At 43.4% G+C, this 23,776-nt stretch overlaps 1 protein-coding gene across 2 annotated transcripts in view; it reads left to right on the top strand.

Annotated features, from left to right (window-relative positions):
• LOC144934180 (E3 ubiquitin-protein ligase MARCHF1-like) overlaps positions 1-23,776 on the top strand; it is a 109,904-nt gene that overhangs the window by 42,726 nt on the left and 43,402 nt on the right. Inside the window, exon 1 of one of the 2 annotated variants that reach the window (XM_078859738.1) lies at positions 18,250-18,653. The exons of the other annotated variant lie outside the window; for it this stretch is intronic. Within the exon in view, the coding sequence (XP_078715864.1) occupies positions 18,639-18,653 (15 nt within the window). The 5' untranslated portion in view covers positions 18,250-18,638. Of the gene's footprint in view, positions 1-18,249; positions 18,654-23,776 lie in introns of those variants that run through there. 2 annotated transcript variants of the gene reach the window in all.

Here is a 23,776-nt window from a genome sequence, read left to right as displayed (position 1 = left end):
ATTATCTGAACTGGTCCTGGGCCTCCCCTAGGTCGACTCAGCCTCAAATAAGTACCTGGTGTGGTGTGTAAATATCGCCGCTGGGGAGACAAAGGCAGTCAGGTGTTGTGCTGGCCACCCACCCCCTCGTGTGCTGTGCCGGCCTTCATAGGTGCTACTCGCTAACAGCACTTGCCCCAACAGGTCTGCTAAGGCTATATGGGGGGGGGGGCTCTTTATCTTTGTGTTTGTATCTAGGCAGATGTGGCTGCAATTATTGAGCTCTACCAGGAACAGTTCAATTTTTTCCCGTAAGCGACCTTGGACTCTTTCCCCATTGTGTCTTGCATGAATGGCGAAGAGAAGAAAAATTTCGAACACTCAGTGTGTCAACCAAAACAACTTGTGTTGGGTACATGCGTATAGGGAATTAATATCGAGATACGCAATTATTGGCTCCTTTGAGATTTGACGGGTATTTTACAAATTGCATGTTGTTGTAGAATGTAACATGAGCTTTCCTCTACAATTAAAATAAATACAATAACAAATTAAATTAAACTGAAAAATACAAGTGAATTAATTTTTCAGCTGTCTTTTTGAATGAATTACATGTATAGTGCTTTGGATTTGAGTAAAGTCCAACTCTTGGAATATAAACTCTTGAATAAATATACTCATATGAGAAGCAATTATTATGCAGAATATTTTTGTCAAACATCAGCTCAGGAATTGGGATGTCACGAAGCTTAAATGTCTATAATTTTAAACATGTTTGTCTTTCGCCTACAATTACCACGCATGGTTATTTATCTGCACTAGGAAATGGTGCATGACAGTTGGTAGACAATGGATGTGTATGAAATATAAAGTGATCTGTAGTGCATCGTTTAGCTGTTTGAGAACAATAGCAATTATTCCAGGTCACGTCTTATTTTACTCATGCGACATTTCACAGGTGGCAAGATTTAAACGGCTTCTATAATTTCACATTTCCACTGAGCGGGCCACAATTCATGTGCAAAGTCAGTCAACGTGGTTATTTCCACTGTAAAGTGAGTGCGTACTGAGATAGGGCCAGAAAATGTATTGTCTAAATGGCTTCCTCAGGGCATGCAAGACCAGCAATATTAAATGTAACAGTCCTAAGGAATATTGGTATTCTTGTTGAAAGCAAAAAACTCTTCACTCAACCATACATGATCACCATTTGCAAGGCAAATTCGTATTGAGTAACCCACTTCAATTGTTCTGTTAAGCTGTATATTGCAAACTGACAAACTACGGTGACAAAACTGCCGACAACCATATCATTATTAATTCATATAATCTCATCGGATCTCGGAAGCTAAGCAGGTTTGAGTCTGGTTATTACTTGGATGGGAGACTAACTGGGTATAACAGGTGTTGTGGGCTGCAATGTGGCCATGGAGATACCAGAACATCAATGGATTATTGAATCTATCTCTGCACAGCTTTGAGTGACAACCCCCCTCGTATGCATGGCAGGTTTTATCCAGGTACTGCAGTTTCCGCCCACTTCTCAAACACTCATCAATGCAATTGGCTTCACATCCCAATGCAGCACCATCCTTCAGAAGAGTCTTATGACTCCACGAGGCATTGAAGGGTAAGCACAGGCCATTGTTTTTTTTTAATTTCTATTGTTTCAAAACACGGGCACGGCATACAGTGACCGAATTACCATGAGCACAATACGGACTTTTAATGAACAATTTCTTGATTAAATGCATCATTGCATCACAATCGACCCTGTTGCGTGTTCTATATAGATGGCTTGATAAAGGGAATTACATAAGTCGACATGTGTGTCTGTGTTGAACTTAATTCGCACCGTACGTAGCCAACCGTGATAATCGGAGGTGCGGGGGAAGGACAACAATCTAAACACAACAATCAGTTATAAGAAATTAGTTTTCAATCTAGATTTAAGCATGCCTTTTAGATTTAAGCATGGCTATGAGGAAATTTTGTATTTTGCACGGATATATTTGTGAAAGCAAATATTACTTTTTGATCAAGTCTTTTGGCTTTTTACAATGACATAAATTAGAAAGTAAAATATAAGTTAACGTTTTTTTATATAAATGCAAAAGCAATTGCACAAATTAATCCAAAGGAAACTGGTGCATGCACTGTAGATAAATAAGAGAATCGTTGTGAATTTTTTAAAGATTTGCTCACATTTAATTATTTTGGAGTGAAGCAGTCGCAGTCCAATTCAAGCAGCACTATTGACCCAGCGACGTGAGTTGGATTCCTGGCCAGAGCTGGCATCAGTGGTGATTGGTGTCTGAGCCTGTCCTGAGCCTGCTTTGTGCAACCTCTTCTGACCAGCGCGGTGAAGTATGGTCAGCGCCCATGAATGGCGGGTGCCTGGTGAGGCTTTCATCAATCGGTGGATTGAAAAAGTGCTGTAAAATAATATTACAGAGTTATATTACATTATATAATTATTGGTTTTTGTATTTAGTTTGTCCTTCCACCGCACCTCCGATTAGGACGGTTGGCTACGTACGGCGCAAAAGAAGTTCAACGTATATGTTGAATTCAAATACAGTACAAGCAGACTATGCCAAACACGAGAGATATGTTCCTAGAAAATGCCTTTTTGACAAAACCGCGTTCGACAAATAATAGACCTTGTTGGGAAAATGAAGTTCCATTCCTAGATCCGAAATGATCACCTCCTTCTTCTTTGTTTAACTAATTCGACATGATTTCCGCTCTTCATATCGTGCTCCAAGGATGTTGAGTCTCGATTTCTTGTGTGTGTTCACTCTTTATTTTTCAATGTGACCTCAACGCACAATCCCCGTCTCCATTACTTTTTACCGCACCTTGGCACTCACACCTAATGCTCGCCTCTAACACTGTCACTTGAACGTTAATGATTCGCTATCTCGACGTCCGTGTGACTGACGGTCTCAACGATTGGACGACTGGAAGATGCGTGTGGCAATATACGAATACTCTTTGGTTCTTTCGGTAAAATCTTTACCGAGTAAAGTCTTTACCGAAAGAACCAAAGAGTATGAATTCCTGCAGTGACGAAAGCTTTAAGTCAAGATTTATAATACGAATATTTGCGTTGTGCCGTCGTGCGTGTTGAATGTGTGTTACATAATTATCACAAACAAAAACCATACTTGGTAAATAAATCGTTCTCACAGTCGATTCATTCAAACCTCACAACGAATGCAGCACTTTCAAGGCACTGTTTTTTGGCGTGGACAAAATAATCTAAGCAGCATCAAACTACTTAAAGTCAAAACATCACCCCAATGTTCTAGATAAGAGCCATAATTAGGTAAACCTTGTAGAGCCTAAATGTGTTCGATAAAGCCGCGTTGGGAAAGGGTTTCCTGTACATAAAATAATATGAATGTGATACATATAAAAAAAAATTGTATACGTAAAATTTTCAGATTGTAAACAGAAATTGTCATGAATAAATAAAAACACAGACATACTAATATTGATTTGAAGCTTTCGTGACTGCTGGTTCTTTCGGTAAAGTCACGTAGGTAGAAAAATTAAAATAAATAAAAGAAGACATACTAGAACAGTACATACAGTACCGTATTGTATTAAAATCACTGGCATCTCAGTGATGCATTTCACAAATTAAAATAATGCGCAATTGTTCAGGTCTATGGTATTTGCATTTTGATAAATTGTCCTCTGACCTTTCCTCTCATTTATTCATGACTCCTTTTTCCCTCCCAATATTTCTTTGGGGCCGTCCATAAATGACGTCACGCGATTTTGAACGAAATTTCCCCCCCCCCTCGTCACACGGCGTCACAAAAAGTCAGACCCTCCTACAAATATGACGTCGCAAAGCTGTGCCCCCCCTCCCCCCAAAATAAACATGCTTCTAATCGCTTGAAACTATTGTAATGCGTATTTAATGTGCCGCTGCACTCTGATGTTGTAGGAGAAAACATTTATTAAAAAGTATATTTTATTAAGTAGTTGTGTATTTTCATGTGACGTCACATTTCTCACCCCCCCCCCTCGTCACACATCGTCACAAATGTCTGACCCCCCCCCCCAGGTGCGTGACGTCATTTATGGACGACCCCTAATAACTGTAATGAGTCAGCATTGCCAGCAATGACTTATAATCACCACAGTGGTGATGTCTGCCTCAATGTGTTTATTTTTACCATATCAGTTGTTTAGTATGTTGGCTTAATGTTTGTCTACAGTTAATGATACAGTACATGTATTCGTAACAATGGCGATGAATTCCTAACGTATCAGTCGTTGCATTGTCGGTGAAGCCATTGTCTTGAATGTATAACTGGTGGTGCATGTGCTCGAGTATTACGCTGTGCTACAAACCACACACCTAGGGGGTTGTTTATTGTCTCCTAATTAAACTATAGAGAGTGCGATTTACCCGTGCAGGAGCTTTCTAACGCGGTATTCCCATTCCACTCCTGTCACACACTGCCAGCATGCACGATCCCTACTGAGCCAACAACGTCTTTTAACAGTTCAAAGAAGTGTCACTGAATGCCTCAGGATTGGTGTGCGTTTAACATAATTTTGAGTCCCACGCTCGAAATGCAATGCTTGCTTTTGGAATTGGGCAATACGCCACACGAACAAAGAGTACAAGGATGTATATCATGGGACCTCCTTTGCCAGTACCAAAACATGAGAAGAGATTTTCCTCTTTTTTCTGGCAACAAAACAGGTGTTAAGATGTTAAGACACCAAACTGAAACCTTTACTAGGAATCATGTCTGCATTAACCACACTGCTTGTGGTCAGAATGCAAACAAAAAACATACTCTGATAATATATGCATTGTCTTTGAAACTGATTGATCCACACCAGAGACATCTTTCTTTTGAGCCTAGTCTCAAAACGGTGTTAGACCAGAGGACGCATGTGTTGCAAGCATGTGTTGCAGATCTCATATTATCACTTTGAAGCAAGGTAATTTTCCCGAACAATACGTAATAACAAGCATGCAAGTTCAGAGTAGTCAGGTTGTATAGTCTACGGTGTAGTCTTTGTAAACAACGGTGTCTCGAGACGCAGTGCTATGCGTACACAATCCGCACCAAAGATATTTGTGACCATTTCGCTGATATTTTACTTCATGGCGAAAATACCGTGGGAGCAAGCAAATTTGTTTTTCCAATACAGTGAGAGTCTTCATTTTACAGAATGCAGCAGTCAGTGCACTCACGGCTGCGTCAGTTTGCACCGAGTTGGCATTTCAAATCCCCCGATGCTGCCTGGTAGTTTAGTGGGGGGGGGGGGTTTAGCAAACACACCATCTGCTCTGAATACTGCCATGGTGAGATGGTTAGCACACCGAACTTGCAATCCAGAGTTTGCTGGTTTCGTTCATTCCCGACGCGACGGTTGAAACAATGGTGCAATTTCCGTGAATCACCTCAAGCAATTAACTTGATTGACAAGGAGGTCTTCCTGCCAGCAGGGACATGAGCACACCATTTTTGGGCTGCTTCTTTACCTTTTACCACCTTCACAATCTGCTAGGAAGTAAATATTAAAGAACCTGGTGTCATGCCCCACACCTTAGATCTCAAAGTTATTTTCTACACGAGTAAATTAAAAAAAGATATGTACCCTCGTAGCTATGGTTACCCAGGCCCTTCTTATACAATGGATAACAGATGACAATGGATGATTTATTATTCAGTTAAAATACAACTAAATTTACCTGCTGTGTGGCATATAGGCTTTTTAAGACATCAGCGTGTGTTCCTGCGTTATTTTTGGACACAGCACAATTTCCGCTCTTAATTCAACTTGCCTCTGCCATCCTTGAAAGTGGAACAAGAAAATAAGCAAAATGTACATCTTTCACACAATTTCTGAAGTAGCTATAGATTGAAAGAATGTACAGTCACACCCCCGATTTGCGTAGGGGTTCCGTTCCTGGAAGGTGTGACGAATATCGAAACGACGTAAATCAAAATCATTTTACAGGGTAGGTGGAGGCAAATCGCTGAGACAATGGATATGTGAAAAGACGGGTGATGCTATCAGCGATGTAAGTGTGCGTGGAGGTGACACAAATCAGGCCGTGGTATCAATAACGTGATGACGAATTTATGAAACGACGTAAAGGGGGGGGGGAGACGTAAATCGTGGTATTACCGTCCATGTACGGTAATATGAACTGTGGCATCAATAGAAATTAACAAACAAAAAAGCAGTTTCCCCTGCGGAAAATAGATAATGATGATATATCATATTCGGAACGTAATATGGGAAGGAGCGAGAGTGATGCATTAATAAAATGTTTTACTGGAGTTAGTTTGCTGCTAAACTGCACTGGGTTATATCAGCATGAAAACGTATTTATATGCTTATGAATGGATAGTGATGAGTCTTGATTTGAATTACATTTCCATTTATATCACGGCAAGTTATGGCAATATTTACCTAGCACATTTGGGTTTTTTATTTCAATTTTGTTTTGCAATGTTTACCGTCAGTGTTCGTACATTCTGAAATTGAGTATGCAAGGGATGTGTTCTGAACATCAGGATAGATACAAAATGTAATATAATCTGAAAATATATTTTCTTTAAATCCATAAATGGAAGGGCAAATTATCTCAGTGTAAAATCTCTTCCTAAAACATGGACGGCACATGTGTTTGAAATAGTGTGTGTGTGAGTGACATCTGAACTGGTCCTGGGCCTCATGTAGGTCAAAGTCAGCTTTAAGTGTGCACCTGGTGCAGTGTGTAAAACGTCAACATTAAAAAACAAAGGCAGGCGGGAGTGTCTAAACATTTTGTTGGACACCCTTATGAGTGCGGGCTATCAGGAATTCACCTCAATTTAGCAAAACTGGCTCCACAAATGGTTCCAGGTCTTTGGGTCACAGACCCCAAACTGCGTTGGCCATATCGCATCGCACAAGCTTTGCTCGCGGGCAATGCGGTACCGGTCACACCATCCCCTCTGTGCGCTTATCCCACAACACCTCACATCAGCGGTAAGTGATATCTGAGTCAATCCTGGGCCCTCCTTTACATCCCAGTTAGAATAACCTCCATGACCGGCACAGTGTGGGGGAGGCCTTCATCCAGCAGTGGATTGACACAAATATATACATGAGTTATTGTTATTTATTTTACAGTGGTTCAACTGTACCGATTATTTATTCAATATAGTGTTTAATTCCATTGACTCAGATCCTTATTATCATTTCATTCGAGTAAAAATATGTTGACCTATTTGTAGTTGATGAATACACACGTTTTGTTTTGTTTAGAATGTAAAATGTATGCGTGTTCCAAGTAATAACAATCATTAATTCATGTTCCACTGGAAAGGAGTGTAGTGATTTATGGCTATTAAAAAAACACTGGCATGTCACCAATAACGATTATGATAATATTGCCACAGCGCACAAAAATAATTACAGTTTCCACAGATAATCGTTATTTATACTCTGTCAACAATACCTACCAACGATATAATAAGCAGAATCATGAATTAATGGAATGATGATTATTTATTTCACTTACATATACAGTTATTGAAACATAATGTTGACGTTTCATTTGGTGGAAATATCAAGATAGCATCCACGATTAATTGTATCGATCCACTTTGCATTTTAACGTCAAATAAATATTTGTGGCAGACGTTTGGAATAAGGCACAGTACTCAGAATTCTATTGCCTATGAAAAGGGTAGCCTAGTTAGTCATGTTCTTGGTTCTTTTGGTAAAGTCACGTAGAAGGGAAATAATAAAATAATAAAATTAAACATAATAAGATTCTCACGACGTTTTGGCCACAATGCAAGCAGCCGTCCTCAGGTGTGGCCGAAACGTCGTGAGAATTTTGTGTTTTATTTTTATTATTTTATTATTTCCTTTCTACGTGACTTTACCGAAAGAACCAAGAATATGAATCCCTGCAGTCACGAAAGCTTAAAATCGAAAAAAAATTGTTAGTCATGCTTCACAGATCCACATCACCCCATCGCACAGCCAGATACAGGTATGCATTCGGGATTGCAGGGATATTTCATAAGCTTGTGTTTAAAAGAGCACCCTTCATGATTGTAACATCATGTTCTTCCTCTTATTACGTGGCCGCTCAACATATCTTCATCCAGTATATGTGTTAATGTTAAATAGTAAGCTGCAAAAACGTAAACCTCTCAAAACAAGACATTTTCAACATTTTATTCCGTTTACAGCATCACTCAGTCAAATTTCCTGGAAAGATAATGGTTGAGTCAGTCAATACTAGAGGTGGCACCTCAGTTCAGTTGCATCGGAGTGGAGTGAAATAATGAAGTGCTTAATCAAGCTGTTGAATTGTTAATGGTAGGTTTTTACCCTTTTAACTGGTACAAAACTGACACCTTTATTCAAGGCATCATGTTTGCAATGACCACAGCACAAGTAGTCAATAAAGCAAACAAAAAGAAGCAACTCTGATAAGGATAATAATATGCACTGTCCTTGAAGTTGATTGGCCCACACCCGAGACGGCTTTCTTTAGAGCCTAGTCCCCATTGGTGTAGGGCCAGATGACACCAGAAGGCGTACAACTCAAAAACAGTGCAATATCAGAGTATTGAGAGTTCGGGGTAAACATTTACACTATGAGATCTCTTTTACCAGTGGCAAAATATAATGGTAGGTTTTTACCCTTTTAACTGGTACAAAACTGACACCTTTATTCAAGGCATCATGTTTGCAATGACCACAACACAAGTAGTCAATAAAGCAAACAAAAAGAAGCAACTCTGACAAGGATAATAATATGCACTGTCCTTGAAGTTGAATGGGGACTAGGCTCTAAAGAAAGCCGTCTCGGGTGTGGGCCAATCAACTTCAAGGACAGTGCATATTATTATCCTTATCAGAGTTGCTTCTTTTTGTTTGCTTTATTGACTACTTGTGTTGTGGTCATTGCAAACATGATGCCTTGAATAAAGGTGTCAGTTTTGTACCAGTTAAAAGGGTAAAAACCTACCATTATATTTTGCCACTGGTAAAAGAGATCTCATAGTGTTGAATTGTTATTCATATGTTTAGTTATTCTGTTGTTGTAGTAGTTGTAGTTTGTAACGTAAAAGAACACAATACGCTGTGTATTATCGTGTATTGATTTCGTAATTGGCTTTTCAAAAATATATTGAACTTTTATGGGATTTTATTATTATTATGTTTGCTCCAAATTAACTTTTTGTACACTATTATACATTCATAATCAATACGGAAAATACTCAACTAAAATAATGTTGATTTATTATTCTCCGCGATAGAAAAAAAGACCTGGGAAAGCCAGGGTGAACGTGACAACGATTTAATGCACAACCCATTTTCAAAACGCAGAAACATCCAGGAAGTGTTCTATTTTCAAGTTATTTAACACAGTGAAGGTGATTAAACGTTTTACGTTTAGCCTTCTTAGGATTGATATACGGTTCTTTTTCTGGAAGTCTTTGCTGTTTTTTCCTGGTTTGTTTTGTTTGCGCATAATCACTTTAAGATGTTTCTTGTTCATGTTTTTGTTTGTTGCGGTTGCACCCGATTCAAGAGCCGAATGGCTCACAGGGCTCTACCAAATAAATGAAACTGAAAACTGAAGGTTTCTAAAGGGGCCTTTATGAGTCATGTGGTTATTTTCATCGTTTTCAAACAGACAGAAATTGCGTTGTTACCAGGTCCCAATAGCAGCTGCATTGCATCTTTGACATTCACTATTTTTGAGTTGTGCTCGAATTGAATACTATTTTCCTATGAAAATTTAAGCAAATGCCATATTAATAACTCATAAAGAATGTTTTTTATGCAGCATATTACAGCGAAATACCTTCAATAAATTATTTCAAGTGACGAGCACAGCAATCAATGTTGTACCTTGGCCTTAAGCTCAGTTTGTGCGTTTGCAATATTTTTAGTCTTAAAAAATTAATTAACACGCGGAATCAATTCAAACAATGCCTGCCAGGAGCACTTAAAAACATTTCCATTTGATTTGTTGCAGGATACCCTCAGACAATGAGCCCAGTGAATTATTGACTATTGTAGGCAAAGTGCCGCTCATTTTCATATATTTCAGATGAAGCCAGAACTTGTCACACTGTCCTTCGCATCCTAGTGCCCAACTACGATTTTCACCACCAAATCTCTTCCCCATCACATATTCATGCTTCTTCATAATGTCATTGTCCTATGGGAATCTGTCTCTCCTCTTATTACCTCTCTTCCTCCGCACCCCACCTCAAGCACCACCTGTGAAGACACTCCTCACCCCTGCCATAACTGGGCAAGCCCCTGCATACATTCTCTGTGTCACGTCTGTGATTGTTTTTTACAAAAATCTGCTGAATTTCACGTGACATTGTAAACACATCGTTACCTTTTCTGAGAAAAAAAAACAGATTCCGTACATATCAACTCCATTTGCCTCAGTGTTATGCCAAGTCGCACAAACCTAAGTACTTTTCATCTTCTTGGTTCTTTCGGTAAAGTCACGTAGAATGGAAATAATAAAATAATAAAAATAAAACATAATAAAATAATTCTCACGACGTTTCGGCCACAACGCAAGCAGCCGTCCTAAGGTGAAGAATAGGTCTGTCGAGAAGACAGAGTATGAATGAAACAACCCCAGGCTTGGAGCGTCTATTTAAGCTGGGTTGGAGGGGGAAGAGCGCCTTATTTCCATTCTACGTGACTTTACCGAAAGAACCAGGAGGATGAATCCCTGCAGTCACGAAAGCTTTAAATCGAAATCGAAGTACTTTTATTTAGGTCTACAAGCTTAATTATATTGATGCGTTCCATGATCTTATCTAAAATAAGGTTCCAGCTTATTTAGTCACCATTCGATGGACGTGCGAGTGTGTTGTTGTTGGTTTTTTGTGCTGTCCTCCACTCCGTGTTTTTTTAAGGGACTGGTTTTAAATCTATTGCTCCACAGGTGTAGGAATCGACACTGTGTGGACAGAATACAAAACTATCGCGGGTGCTAGATATAACTCTCTCGGCAATGTATTGCCACCAAAGTGAAAAGCAGCACCCTTGAAGGCAGAGCATGAAGAACTCAAATGCTTCCATAGATGTGTAATAACAGCTATAGTGGGTTCACGTGGGGGATTGGCTTGCCGATCCTGCTTGTAGCCAATAAGGGTCGAGATAGGGAGCGTGGGGCCGGCGTGATCACGGCATGTCATCAGGGGTGATTGGCCCAGCCATTGGGGCCCCAGCTAATGGGGATCCGGATAAGAGGCGTGGTCCCGGGAGTGACAGGGAACCATCGAGAACGGTCGAGATTGCCCATAAAGGATTGGCTGGGGGGACCACGTGACGAAGGGATTAAGAGGGAGGAGAGGGGGATGATCGAGAGGAGACGGGGAACTGAACGGGGTGAGAGCCACGCGCGAACGGGGCTCCGGGTGCCACGTGCGCGGTGGGAGTTGTGGGAGTCTGCCGCTCTCCGTTGTCTGCCAGCAACGGAGCGTGTGGGAACAAGTGTACCGTGAAGTGAAAATAAAGAAGACCGATTCCGAATCCGTCTCCGGAGAATTATTACAGATGCATACTTTTTCTTTTTTGTAACAATCGGGAAACGGCTGTGTAAAAAGTTCACCTGATAGCTCTTTTGCCAAGAGATGCCTCCTATGGTTTCATTGCCATCTGCCCTTCGTCATGTTAAAAAAGGCAGCATTGTTAAAGTATACACAGTGTAATACTGGTAGGAACCTCCTGGTTACACCAGCCCACAGGGGATTATTGTGTCCGTCCGTCGTGCAGAGAGGGGCTGGGTGGGGAAGGAGGGGCTGGGTGGGGAGGGGAGGGTGGAGAGGGGCTGGGTGGGGAGGGTGGGGCTGGGTGGGGAGGGTGGGGCTGGGTGGGGGTTGGGAGGGGTAGGGCTGGGTGGGATGGGGCTGTTCACCCCGTGGTGCCCTTATGAAACTCAACGTTTCACCTACTCACGCTGGCTTGTGGCCGCCCTCACAGTCGGGCATATTTGCGGAATACACCACGCCGCCGTTGACCCTGGCCATTGACCGAGCAACCCAACGTTCCTACCAGCTCCCTCCGCAGGAATGTGTTAAATGACTTAACTGTCCAGCTCATATGCAAGATGAAATCGCTCGTAACAATGTAAATGGAATGTAAGTGAAAATGCACCCATGGTTCATATCCAGTGTCAAGTGACCAAAACATAAATAATTAAAGGTAGCATGTTTATTCTGCACGTTAAAATGTGTTTGTTTTCACATTTGATTTTCATGTTAATCCTTCAGAAATTAATTTTATACATTGGAGCTAACTATTAATTCATTGGCCTGCCCTGCACAATTTCTGACACATTGCCCCATTTTATATTTATGCCACTATAATTATCACTATTAACTGGAGGCCTCAAATCCCAGATGTTTATTTCACAATAAATACCCAAGGGGATGAGCTGTATTTTAATAGCCTGCCTCTTAAATCTGATAGAATCACATTTGCTCGCATTTTTCAGAAAAGCAGAAACATCATGGGTGATGATTATTTAAAACAATTCAAAAAGGACTCAATAACATCCCCTGTCATCGCTTGAAGTCACGCAAGCCCTTTTGGACCAACGTGCTTTAACCTTAAACAATGCGAATTCAACCCCGATGAAGCCTTGGATAGCTGAATGGAACTCAAAGGAACTCACAAACACATTGTGAAAGATCCAACGCAGAAGATCCCTGGCTTTGATCCTCCACAAAGTTCATGGTCCACCTTAAATCACATCCGCACAAACCTTGGCAGATGCAGATAACTGATGCACAAATGGAAAATTTTAAATTATCCATTATGCAACTGCGGTGATGCAGAACAGACCATACAACATATAATGATGTCACAATGCCCGATCCACAAATATGAAGGAGACATTACAGCGATTCACTTCGCTGCCCCTGACACGGTTATCTGGCTTGACCAAGTGAATGTGAAATGATAGTTGTTGCTCTACATCTACATCAGCTATACAACTGAAGAAGACTAAAAAGCTAAATAATTAAAACCGTACAAAGTCTATTTATTTAAATCCGCGTGCATGGTGACTCATGTGCGTATTAAAAGCAACACAAGGTCCAGCACTAGTTAACATCTCCTGCGGTAGCACAATGACAATGTCATCTGATATCTACTTGTCGCCGTATTTTAAATGAATATCTACTGTCTCCTTGTGCCCAATAAGAAGAGGCTCGTGCATTTTCGTACATGCGGACAAAGTACTACTCTTCATCATTTGAGCCGTGAACAAAAATCCGATCAACAACATTTTGTTAATTATTTTCTATGTAGTGAAATTGGTCCATCATCACCCCGATCTCAACATTATAAGAGTGTCAGATAAGAATGGGGTTTTCCACACATTTGCAGGATGTCCTCATTTATTGCAAAGGCCCGTGCCATGTGTCGGTGCCATAGCAATGTGAAATGTGTCTCCAGAGCTGCCTCCCACAGTCACCAGGCTATTTCCTGAGTTGAGACATCTTTATCTGGGTATAACTTTGCTTTATTTGAATATTCTTTCAAAACACTTCCGGATTTAGTCTAATAACGTGTGACGCTGTGTTTGCCTAGTTTCAGATTTTTTCGCTTTTTTTATGCCGAATACATATCTTTGGAAAATCATTGAAAGCATTCATGTTCATTTCTTCCTTCTCAATATTTATTTTAGTCACAATGTTAGGATTCCAATGTGCAGGTGGTTAAAATGTGGTGCATTTAAAATATCTTTGCAACAGCAGCCACACAGCTGTGAGATCCAATGCAATTAAAAAATATAATGGGAGGACAATGTAACGTACATTGTCCACACTTTGCGATTTCAATGAATGGTGCTTGCCTAATCTGCAATGCATATTCTGCTTTGCTTGTAGGTATCTATTTAACGTTAATTATTTGCTCTCTACACAGAACCGTGCAGTGTGTATTTTTAGGCTGCATGACCTACTCTCATCTACCAGAATGCAGCGAACATCAGATATATTTTATATTTAACAGGGTCACTTATTTCATGCAGAATGAAATACACCATCTTATATTTTGTTGATTAAAGCATATATTTTGTTAATATCTCAATATATCTGCTGCTACATACACACGGTTGCTTGCATTTTATATATTTGTCATGCAGCCATTGTATTTGTGTGCTGAGCGCAAAGGCTTATTTACCTGCCCTGGAGAGTCTGTGTCGGTTAGCAGAGAGCGTGGAGGACAAGTTCATCAAGATACCATGACACTGGCAGAGTATTGGGCCCAAGTCCCTTTAATAGTGAGAGACTCCCTTTGCCTAATTTACTGAACAATGTATAGCTCATGTTGCAAGCTCATGTGTCTATCCACTCCTGTAGTATAGTAACAATTTGCAGCGTTTATCAGTCCGCTGCTGGATGATTTCCTCCCCACAGCTTGTCGGTAATGGGAATTTGGTTGACCATATTTTACCATGCTGATCAATGCTGAATGGTTAAGGATAACCCAGGATTATTTCAGATACCACGCATCACTGATGTTTCGCCGTGGCTGGGAATCTAACTCAGCTGCCGGGTGGATGTCTCCAGTTCCCACCTACAGGATCGCCCTGTTGTTGAAGTAGCTTAGCTGGGAAATCTGTAACGTTTTCTCAGGACATTCAAAGTCGCAGAGATTGTCAGTTAAGTAATAATCCACCACTCAATATAATCCATTTTTATTTCGTTCTCCCCCCTTTCCTGGTATTATGACAAAAAACATTTTCAATGATATATCCAGACTTTTATGTACCTAAAAGATGACAACCATATGGATAGTGAAGTACTGTACGCTAACCACTGCGCCACAGCCATCCGCTTTCAGCATATGAATGTAGAATATGTATTATATATATTCTAATATAACATTTTGTGATTTTTTTTTGGTTTAGGTCTGGGATTACTTTCCAATTAGGCAATTCTGTTAGCGTGCTTAAATTTACCGTCCTTGCTTTCTTGTGTTAACCGCTGAGGATCGTGGCGGGTTTCCTTTCTGTTGCTCTATGCCCCCTGTACCGTTCCCATTCTGCTGCAATTTGCACTGATGCCGACATTATTGAGGGCGATATCGGCACGTGAAATAAAGGTTGATTGTTTAGTAGTTTATCACAGACAAAACATTATTAAAGTCTCTGTGACGAGGGCACATTTATTTGAGCCCACAAAATAAATCCCGGTACTGATCTGTTGGCCACCCTGTGTGCTCAAAGTCATTGGGGATTTATTGGTTTAAAAACCAGAATCATATCTCGCCATTGTATGGCAGAGGGAGGGTGGCTAGAAGGCATCTAAATCACACTGCAACCAACACGACTACAATTAGCCATGCTGGAAATAATAAAATTACTATTGTCGGTCTTGCCGGATAACTTCCTCCACAGCTACACATGCACTGGATTCGTAATTTGAAATTTTCCATTCATGACACCAAAAAAGCTTTAGGGATTTTCATTGCTGCCCTTGTTGCCAATTTGGTAACGTCCATAGCTAGGTGACTTAACACAAATGCCACGCGTATTGCATGCTCTGCCAAAAGATGCACATGCATGCAAAAGAGGAAAGCTTAGCAGTTTATAAATGTCTGTATATGGCAGCAGTGAACCGTATTTGGCAATTGTGTTTCTTCTTGTGTATTTTTGGAAACAAATCATGGTCACATAATAGTGACAAGGGGCAGCCAAAAGACTAGTAGACTAATTTTTATGACGTCCTTTTCCTATGTCATGTGTCAACATCCACAAACCCTAAACAACAGCGTTTTTATCCCAGCATTTGTGCCAGGTTTTTTTTTAAACAAGCTATTGTTCACCAACCATTTTTATTTTTTATCAAAGGCTTGAAAATAATAGGAAAATGCCTGTCTGGCATAACATTACTTCACGCGAGAGTGGTCTTACAATAATATGCATAGTATGTGTGTATGTGTTTTTTTTTAATAGATGAATTGTTTATAAATTTCGTTATTCACTATCGCTGTCTGCACATTTGAGTTGGGATACACGCCCCGGATGGAGGGTGGGGGCAGGGTAGGGGGGGGGTGTGACGTCAGCACGCACGAACCCTGCTCCACGTGGGATAGTGCGAGGCGATGTCACCACGCGCACTTTTCCCAGCCAGCCAGCAAAACTTGTGTAATTGATTGCTTGTGTTGCAACCGAAACGTCGTGAGAATTTGTTTTATTTTTATAATTATATTATTTCCCTTCTACGTGACTTTACCGAAAGAACCAAGAATATTGCGTTTTTGTTGTTTGTTAAATACAGTACTATAGTACTAGAAGCTTGTGATGGCAGGTTTCAAAAGAATGTGATGATGGTTCACTCGCTTGCAAAATGAGAACGGTGCGTGTCAGGTAAACGCACTGCAGGTCAGAAATTGTTTTGACTCGTTAATGGAAATAAATACACAATAGTGAGTAGGCATTGAGATGTTTCCATTGTCGGAGTATTGACATTGTTTCATGTGTATTTGTTTATTTATATACGTGCCTTGCGTGCACGTATTGTGAACGAACATGTAGATTATACGTTTATATTATACACGTGCGCATACGACATGCACATCGTGTGTCACAGACAAAGATCCCCCCGTGTAGCCTAACAGACTGTAGGGGGCAAGTGCTGTTAGCGAGCAGCACCTATGAAGGCCGGCACGGCGCACGAGTGAGTGGGTGGCCAGCACCACGCCCGGCCGCCTTTGTCTCCCTAGTACACCAGGTACTCATTTGAGGCCGAGTCGACCTAGGGGGGAGGCCCAGGAACCGGTGTTGTGACCGCTGTCCACTGACGGCGCCACACGGCGACTAAGCGGCGTGTTTACATCTCAGCCACACACGACAATCGTCAGCTAAGCCCGAGCGGGCGAGCGGGTGGGTGTCATCAGACCGGGTGGGGTGTGGGGGATGTGTGTGTGGTGTGTGTGGGGTGTGTGGGGTGGTGTGTGTGGGGGTGTGTGTGGGGTGTGGGGGGTGGTGTGGGGGGGGGTGTGTGTGGGGTGTGTGTGTGGTGTGTGTGGTGAGGGGTGTGTGTGTGGGGTGTGTGGGGGGGGGGTGTGTGGTGTGTGTGGGGTGTGTGTGTGTGGGGTGTGTGTGTGGGGTGTGTGTGTGTGTGGTGTGTGTGGGGTGTGTGGGGTGGGTGTGTGGTGTGTGTGGGGTGTGTGGGGGGGTGTGTGGGGTGTGTGGGGGGAGGTGTGTGGTGTGTGTGGGGTGTGTGGGGTGGTGTGTGTGGGGGTGTGTGTGGGGTGTGGGGGGTGGTGTGGGGGGGGTGTGTGTGGGGTGTGTGTGTGGTGTGTGTGGTGAGGGGTGTGTGTGTGGGGTGTGTGGGGGGGGGGTGTGGTGTGTGTGGGGTGTGTGTGTGTGGGGTGTGTGTGTGTGTGGTGTGTGTGGGGTGTGTGGGGTGGGTGTGTGGGGTGTGTGGGGTGTGTGGGGGGGTGTGTGGTGTGTGTGGGGTGTGTGGGGTGTGTGGGGTGTGGGGGGTGGTGTGGGGGGGGGGGGGGTGTGTGTGGGGTGTGTGTGTGGTGTGTGTGGTGAGGGGTGTTTGTGTGGGGTGTGTGGGGGGTGTGTGTAGTGTGTGGGGTGTGTGTGTGTGTGGGGTGTGTGTGTGTGTGGGGTGTGTGTGTGTGGGGTGTGTGTGTGTGTGGTGTGTGTGGGGTGTGTGGGGTGGGTGTGGGGTGTGTGGTGTGTGGGGTGTGTGTGGTGTGTGTGTGGGGTGGGTGTGGGGGGGGTGTGTGTGTGTGGGGTGTGTGTGTGGTGTGTGTGGTGAGGGGTGTGTGTGTGGGGTGTGTGGGGGGGTGTGTGTGTGGGGTGTGTGTGTGTGGGGTGTGTGGGGGGGTGTGTGTAGTGTGTGGGGTGTGTGGGGTGTGTGTGGGGGGGGTGTGTGTGGTGTGTGTGTGGGGTGTGTGTGGGGGGGGTGTGTGTGTGGGGTGCGTGTGTGGTGTGTGTGGTGAGGTGTGTGTGTGTGGGGTGTGTGTGTGGGGTGTGTGTGTGGTGAGTATGTGTGGGGTGTGTGTGTGGGGTGTGTGTGTGTGTGGGGGTGTGTGTGTGTGTGTGGTGTGTGTGGTGTGTGTGTGTGTGTGGTGTGTGTGGTGTGTGTGTGTGGGGTGTGTGTGTGGGGGGGTGTGTGTGTGTGGTGTGTGTGTGTGGTGTGTGTGTGTGGGGGTGTGTGTGTGGGGGGGTGTGTGAGGAGGGAGGGGGGGGTAGCTGAGCCGAGCAGCACCGACGACGACGCTGCTGCTGCTGCCCGCTCGCTCCCAGTGACGTCACCGGGCAGAACAAAAGACTCGGCGAGCAGCTCGGGCTGCAGCAGTCGCAGCTGGGTTGGTGGTGCTGCTGCTGGTGGTGGTGGTTGTGGGTTGTGGTGGTGGTTGTGGTGGTGGTGGTGTCTGAGCCGAGCAGACGGAGGGGGGTGGTGGGGGGTGGTGGTGGTGGTGTTCGAGAGCGCATGTCGCAATCGATCACCCCACGGGCTGCTGCTGCTCTAGCGGGCGTCCGAGTTGTGGTGTGGAGGATGTAGAGTTGTAGTAGTGTCAGAGAGGAGTCGTGGTGTAGAGGATGCTACTTCGGGTGACACGAGGACGCGTCCCTAAGGCAGCGAACGATGCTCGGGGCCGAGGTGAGGAACGCGGCCGCGGACCGACTCGGCGAGAGTTTGAATGGGTGGGATGCCGGTGGTGGTGGTGGTTGTGGTGGTGGTGGTGCAAGTGTTGTGGTTGCCGGTGGTTGTGATGCCGGTGGTTGTGGTGGTGCAGGTGCTGTTGGTGATGCTAGTGCTGGTGGTGCTGGTGGTGCTGGTGGTGATAGTGCTGGTGGTGATAGTGCTGGTGGTGGTGGTGCTGGAGGTGGTGCTGGTAGTGTTGGTGGTGCTGGTGGTGCTAATGGTGGTGGTGCTGATGGTAGTGGTGCTAGTGCTGGTGGTGCTAGTGCTGATGGTGGTGCTGATGGTGGTGGCGCTGGTAGTGCTGGTGATGCTGATGGTGGTGGTGCTGGTGGTGGCGCTGCTGGTGGTGGCGCTGCTGGTCGTGATGGTGGTGGTAGTGCTGGTGGTAGTGCTGGTGGTAGTGCTGGTGGTGGTGCTGGTGGTGGTGCTGCTGGTGATGGCGCTGCTGGTAGTGATGGTGGTGGTGCTGGTGGTGATAGTGCTGGAGGTGGAAGTGGTGGTGGTAGTGCTGGTGGTGGCGCTGCTGGTAGTGGTGATGGTGGTGGTGATGGTGCTGGTGATGGTGGTGATGGTGCTGGTGATGGTGATAGTGCTGGTGGTGCTGGTGGTGCTGATGGTGGTGGTGCTTGATGGTGGTGCTGGAGGTGGTGCTGATGGTGGTGGTGCTGGTGCTAGTGGTGGTGGTAGTGCTGGTAGTGCTGGTGCTGGTAGTGATGGTGGTGGTGCTGCACCGTGGCTTTGTTTACAGGGGTTGTCTTGGCCGCTCTGCGTGGTTTTGCCTTCTCCCTACGCAGTCGTCAATGAGCTGGATTCATTTGTAAGCCTTGGCTGCGACTACGACTACTTGTGGCAGCGTCATCAATAATGTATTCTTTATTAAAATATACATTGTGAGACCGATGCGGTTATTTTATACAAGAGAGGTATCAAAAAGGCATAATTTGATCACATAGTACTATATTGCATTATGATTGGTATTATACATTATTTCATATTTTATTGTGAATGCAGTTACATGTATAACATGTTATCCTCACACTAAATCAATAAGAGTATGTATAGCGTGGCTATTTTGTGGCTTACCGATTCTGAAATGTTTAAATTTGCAATGTGAACTGAATTCTGAAGTTACACGTGAAGCTGTTTATGTTTGTACTGACTCTACACTGGTAGGTAGTTGTCGTACAGGCTGTTGTATCATGTCGGGACACGAGAAGGATTCATGTTGCAATTACAACAGCGCTATACCGTATATCCTGCAAATATTTCATATTCAGAACTCTATTTGGCATACGTCCTTGCCAAAAAAAGATACGGTCAAGTTCCTTTACACACACACTACTCATCCTCTTACTATTCATTGTGAAATATGATGTGAAAAAACATGGTGTATGTATGTTACTTAATGTGCATACTTCTCTTATATACAGGATATAGCCAGTTTGCAATCGTCTCGATTCCCACATAAAAATTAACCCTTTAGCCACATTGGGGAATTACGAGATTGCTGTGAAATAATCGTTTTCAACAAGTGTATAACCATTACGTTTCATTACCCATTAGACTACTAGCCGGCATCTCGTACATTAAACGTATCTGTAAGAACAGACATTGTTCAAATGAACATAAACCGTGCTTGTGTGGCTCCACAGTTACGTCGGTCTAAATCCCCTCTCTGCGAATTAGCCTCGTACGACCCTCCCATGGATGACTAAGGTGTGAACATATCGTCTCCACACACACAGTACTTTACAAATTATAATCGGACTTCTTCCCCAAATTGGGAACCTTGGTTCAACTGCTCCGGATGCAGAGCCACAAGACCTTTATCATCCGCTCCGGACAGGCGGTTAGTAGTATTACATATTGCGTAAGTGGCTGAAATTCAATATTCTCTGAGATAATTGCATCCGATATACGTGTGTGTGTGTGCGTGTGGGCTGACAAAAACTCCACGTTACCAAGGAACCATAACTGCTGCTGCCTTACTCCCTCTGATTATGACCCGCTATTGACATTCAGGGCATCTGTATTTATTCCTCCCCAAAAAGTCACAAAGCCCCTGGCTTTGATGTTGCGCGTGGCGGGAGAGTGCTTCGACAACGTCCCGAGTGCCTTCGACAGCTTCTGAAGTAGCGAAGGTTGCAAGGGAGATGCCAACCGAAGGGAAGAGCAGCAGGGGGTGGTCGTGTTGCTCGTCCATCAGCGAGCTGGGACAGCCACTTGAAACCAGAGGCGATGTCATCAGCACCAGCGGGTTCTGTGAACATGCCCCTGGCTGGGTTTTGCGTTCCTAGAAGAAACAAGGTGGGGAGGGGGAGAGGAGGGAGGGGGGGTGGGTGCCAGGTGCATTTACACAACAAAAAATGGTGAGGACAATTTGATCACGTGAAAGCCGGGCAGGGAAGGCTTAAGAGTGGGGGGAGGCTAGGCATGATGTGGGAGCTGCATACACCTGTCCCCCGCTAGGGCCAGGCACAATGATGATGTAACTGTAACAAAATATGCCGCTGTGCTGAGTAAATAGGCGCAGCAAGACGACGTCGGATGGAGTTGTGCTTGAGTGTCGACGTTTCACTGCCCAGCAATAAATGGCAGATGCAGTGCGGGTTCAAAATCACTGTTTTTATGGGTGGGTGGTGGGGGGGTTACAGTGTCTGTATTATTAAATCGAGTTTTGCCTTCAGTCCTCGTGTCCCAGTAATTTCTATAGGGAATTGCCAAAGGCAAAACATGCATTAACACCAAGAATGTCACTTCATTAGTGGCAAAGAATAGGCCATTAATATGCAGGGTCTCATTGTTTAATTAGTACTCCAGTAATAATACTCCAAACGTAGGTGTGGGTACCTTAGAGATTGTCAATAAGCTGTTAAATAAATAACATAAATCAATATGAATTCATCCTTATTTAATTGGCTGGACGGTATGCAATGTTACAACTTCGGAAGGTACTTGCGGTGTATAACATGCTCTCATATTATCGCCTTGAAGGTCAGGATGGGACTAAATTATGTCTGAAGCCAGAAGGCACATTTTTCCAATAATGTTAATGTGTTCTCTTTGGTTCTTTCGGTAAAGTCACGTAGGTGAAAATAAATTGTATTTATGAAAAAAAAAAAATTTTAAATAAAAAATAAAATAAAACTATTTTTATTTATTAAAATACAAATATTTTTTTTTTTTCACCTACGTGACTTTACCGAAAGAACCAAAGAATATGGATTCTTGCAGTCACGAAAACTTCAAATCTAGAATGTGTCTTTGTTTTGATGGGAGAGGGGACATAGAGTATTTAGCAAGGTGAGTAACCAGACGGAGAAATAAAATAAATAAAAGTGGTGTGCAGCCCAGACAAGAGGTAACCTCTGACACAATCTCTCCTTGGCCTTTGACATAAAGGGACATAATGAGCTAAGCTACTCTTTTTTTCTTTTCACCCGATCAACAAGCAGCACCTTGAAATGTAAAATGATGAATTGGGTTCCAATTCTCAGTGTGTCATAAAATATGTAAGTGTACCTCCACTTATTTTAGAACATGACAAGGGCAATGATCTCTTATACAGAAAATGGTGCATTGTACAATTAGCGTGTCACATCTGTCGTCAGATGTTTAAATAAAACCTTTGCACATCTGCCAGCGGCTGTGCTCATCATCAGGTGCGCAATCGCACACAATCCCGTTTGTAATGTATGAGCCTTGGGATAAGACGCCACACGCAGAGTGTAAATGCCTTAATGCCATTTCCTGCGTGAGAATAAGGTTGCGTAGTCCACCATTATTTACACGTCGCAAGTTATTCTCTGACATTTGTCGTGCTAGACACGTTGTTGTGAGCACGGGGGCACCAGCTCAGTTTCTGAACACTGGTGGCATGTTTCTTATACCAGAAAAGAGAATTACTTGTGTGTGTGTGCATATATACATTGCATGGATACTGACAATACAGCAAAGCCACATGTTTAAAAGTACAGCGTGTTCCTTACACAGGTGTGAGATTTCAAAAAAATCCTCAATGTATTATTCCCCATGCATGTTTCTCAGGGTCACCAAGATATATCTGTTGGTGACATTTATTGCTTTGTTAGGCAAGCAATGCAACAACTGCTGAACTAACAAAGCCAGGTTTCAAGGAAACTGTGATGGAAAGTTAGCTATCATTGACAGGCGTGAATACAAATGTGATTTTGCAAGTGAAAAAGTGCCGTTGTTTCACCTCGTCAAATATTTTAGCTTCTTTTCCAGACTCTGAGCATATGCATTCCAGTTAACATAACTTTAACTTCTGATGGCACACAACTAAACTTGCAGCAATGCAGGCGTTGCTTGAAGCTTGTTTGCATGAAAATATTTAGAAAAAATCATGGGCCTACACCTCTCCTATTGGCCACCACATTTATGGTGTCAAGTATCATTCCCTACTCTTCATTTACATTGATCCCATCAATGCTTCTGGCCTCGAAGATTTCCGAGTGCACCGCCACCTTGTAGCAGTGGTTCTGGGTCGAGGGCCTTTCCTTGAATGCTTTACATATCCAAAGCTGACCTGATCGGCCCCAGACCGCGACTCGCCACGATCACCAAACTTCCTTCTCGAGCAGTGTTTCTCAAATGTTTTTGGCCCGCGGGCCACTCAGCCGATGCAAACATTTACGAGGACCACCTAGCCCTCCCACCCCTGGTGACAAAAAGCATTCACTTTTTTCTAAATACCAGTAAATATAAAATTATTCATTTTACCGGAACATGAAAAATGTTTTTAATGCAGCTATAAGTTTTTTTTTAGAGTGGCCTTTAGACCTTAGGGTTAGCGTAGTTTAATCATGGTTGTTTACATTACTACATTTTAAAAATAAAATATGGTAAATAAAATATAAATCGATGTCCGAAACAAAAGGTCATATTTCCGGATCGGCCTGCATTTGCATCACAGCCCACGGACCACCTGGAGGACCGTCGTGGACCACTGGTAGTGTGGGAACCACGCTTTGAGAAGCAATGTTCTAGAATCTTAACGGCTGGCTCCACTTTTCATTGCTCTACGACCGCATCAAGTTCCACGGCGTCACTTTCGA

Source organism: Lampetra fluviatilis, chromosome 9 (genome assembly GCF_964198595.1).
Source record: "Lampetra fluviatilis chromosome 9, kcLamFluv1.1, whole genome shotgun sequence".
Classification (NCBI taxonomy): domain Eukaryota; kingdom Metazoa; phylum Chordata; class Hyperoartia; order Petromyzontiformes; family Petromyzontidae; genus Lampetra; species Lampetra fluviatilis.
This window is presented reverse-complemented; position numbering and strand designations above follow the sequence as displayed.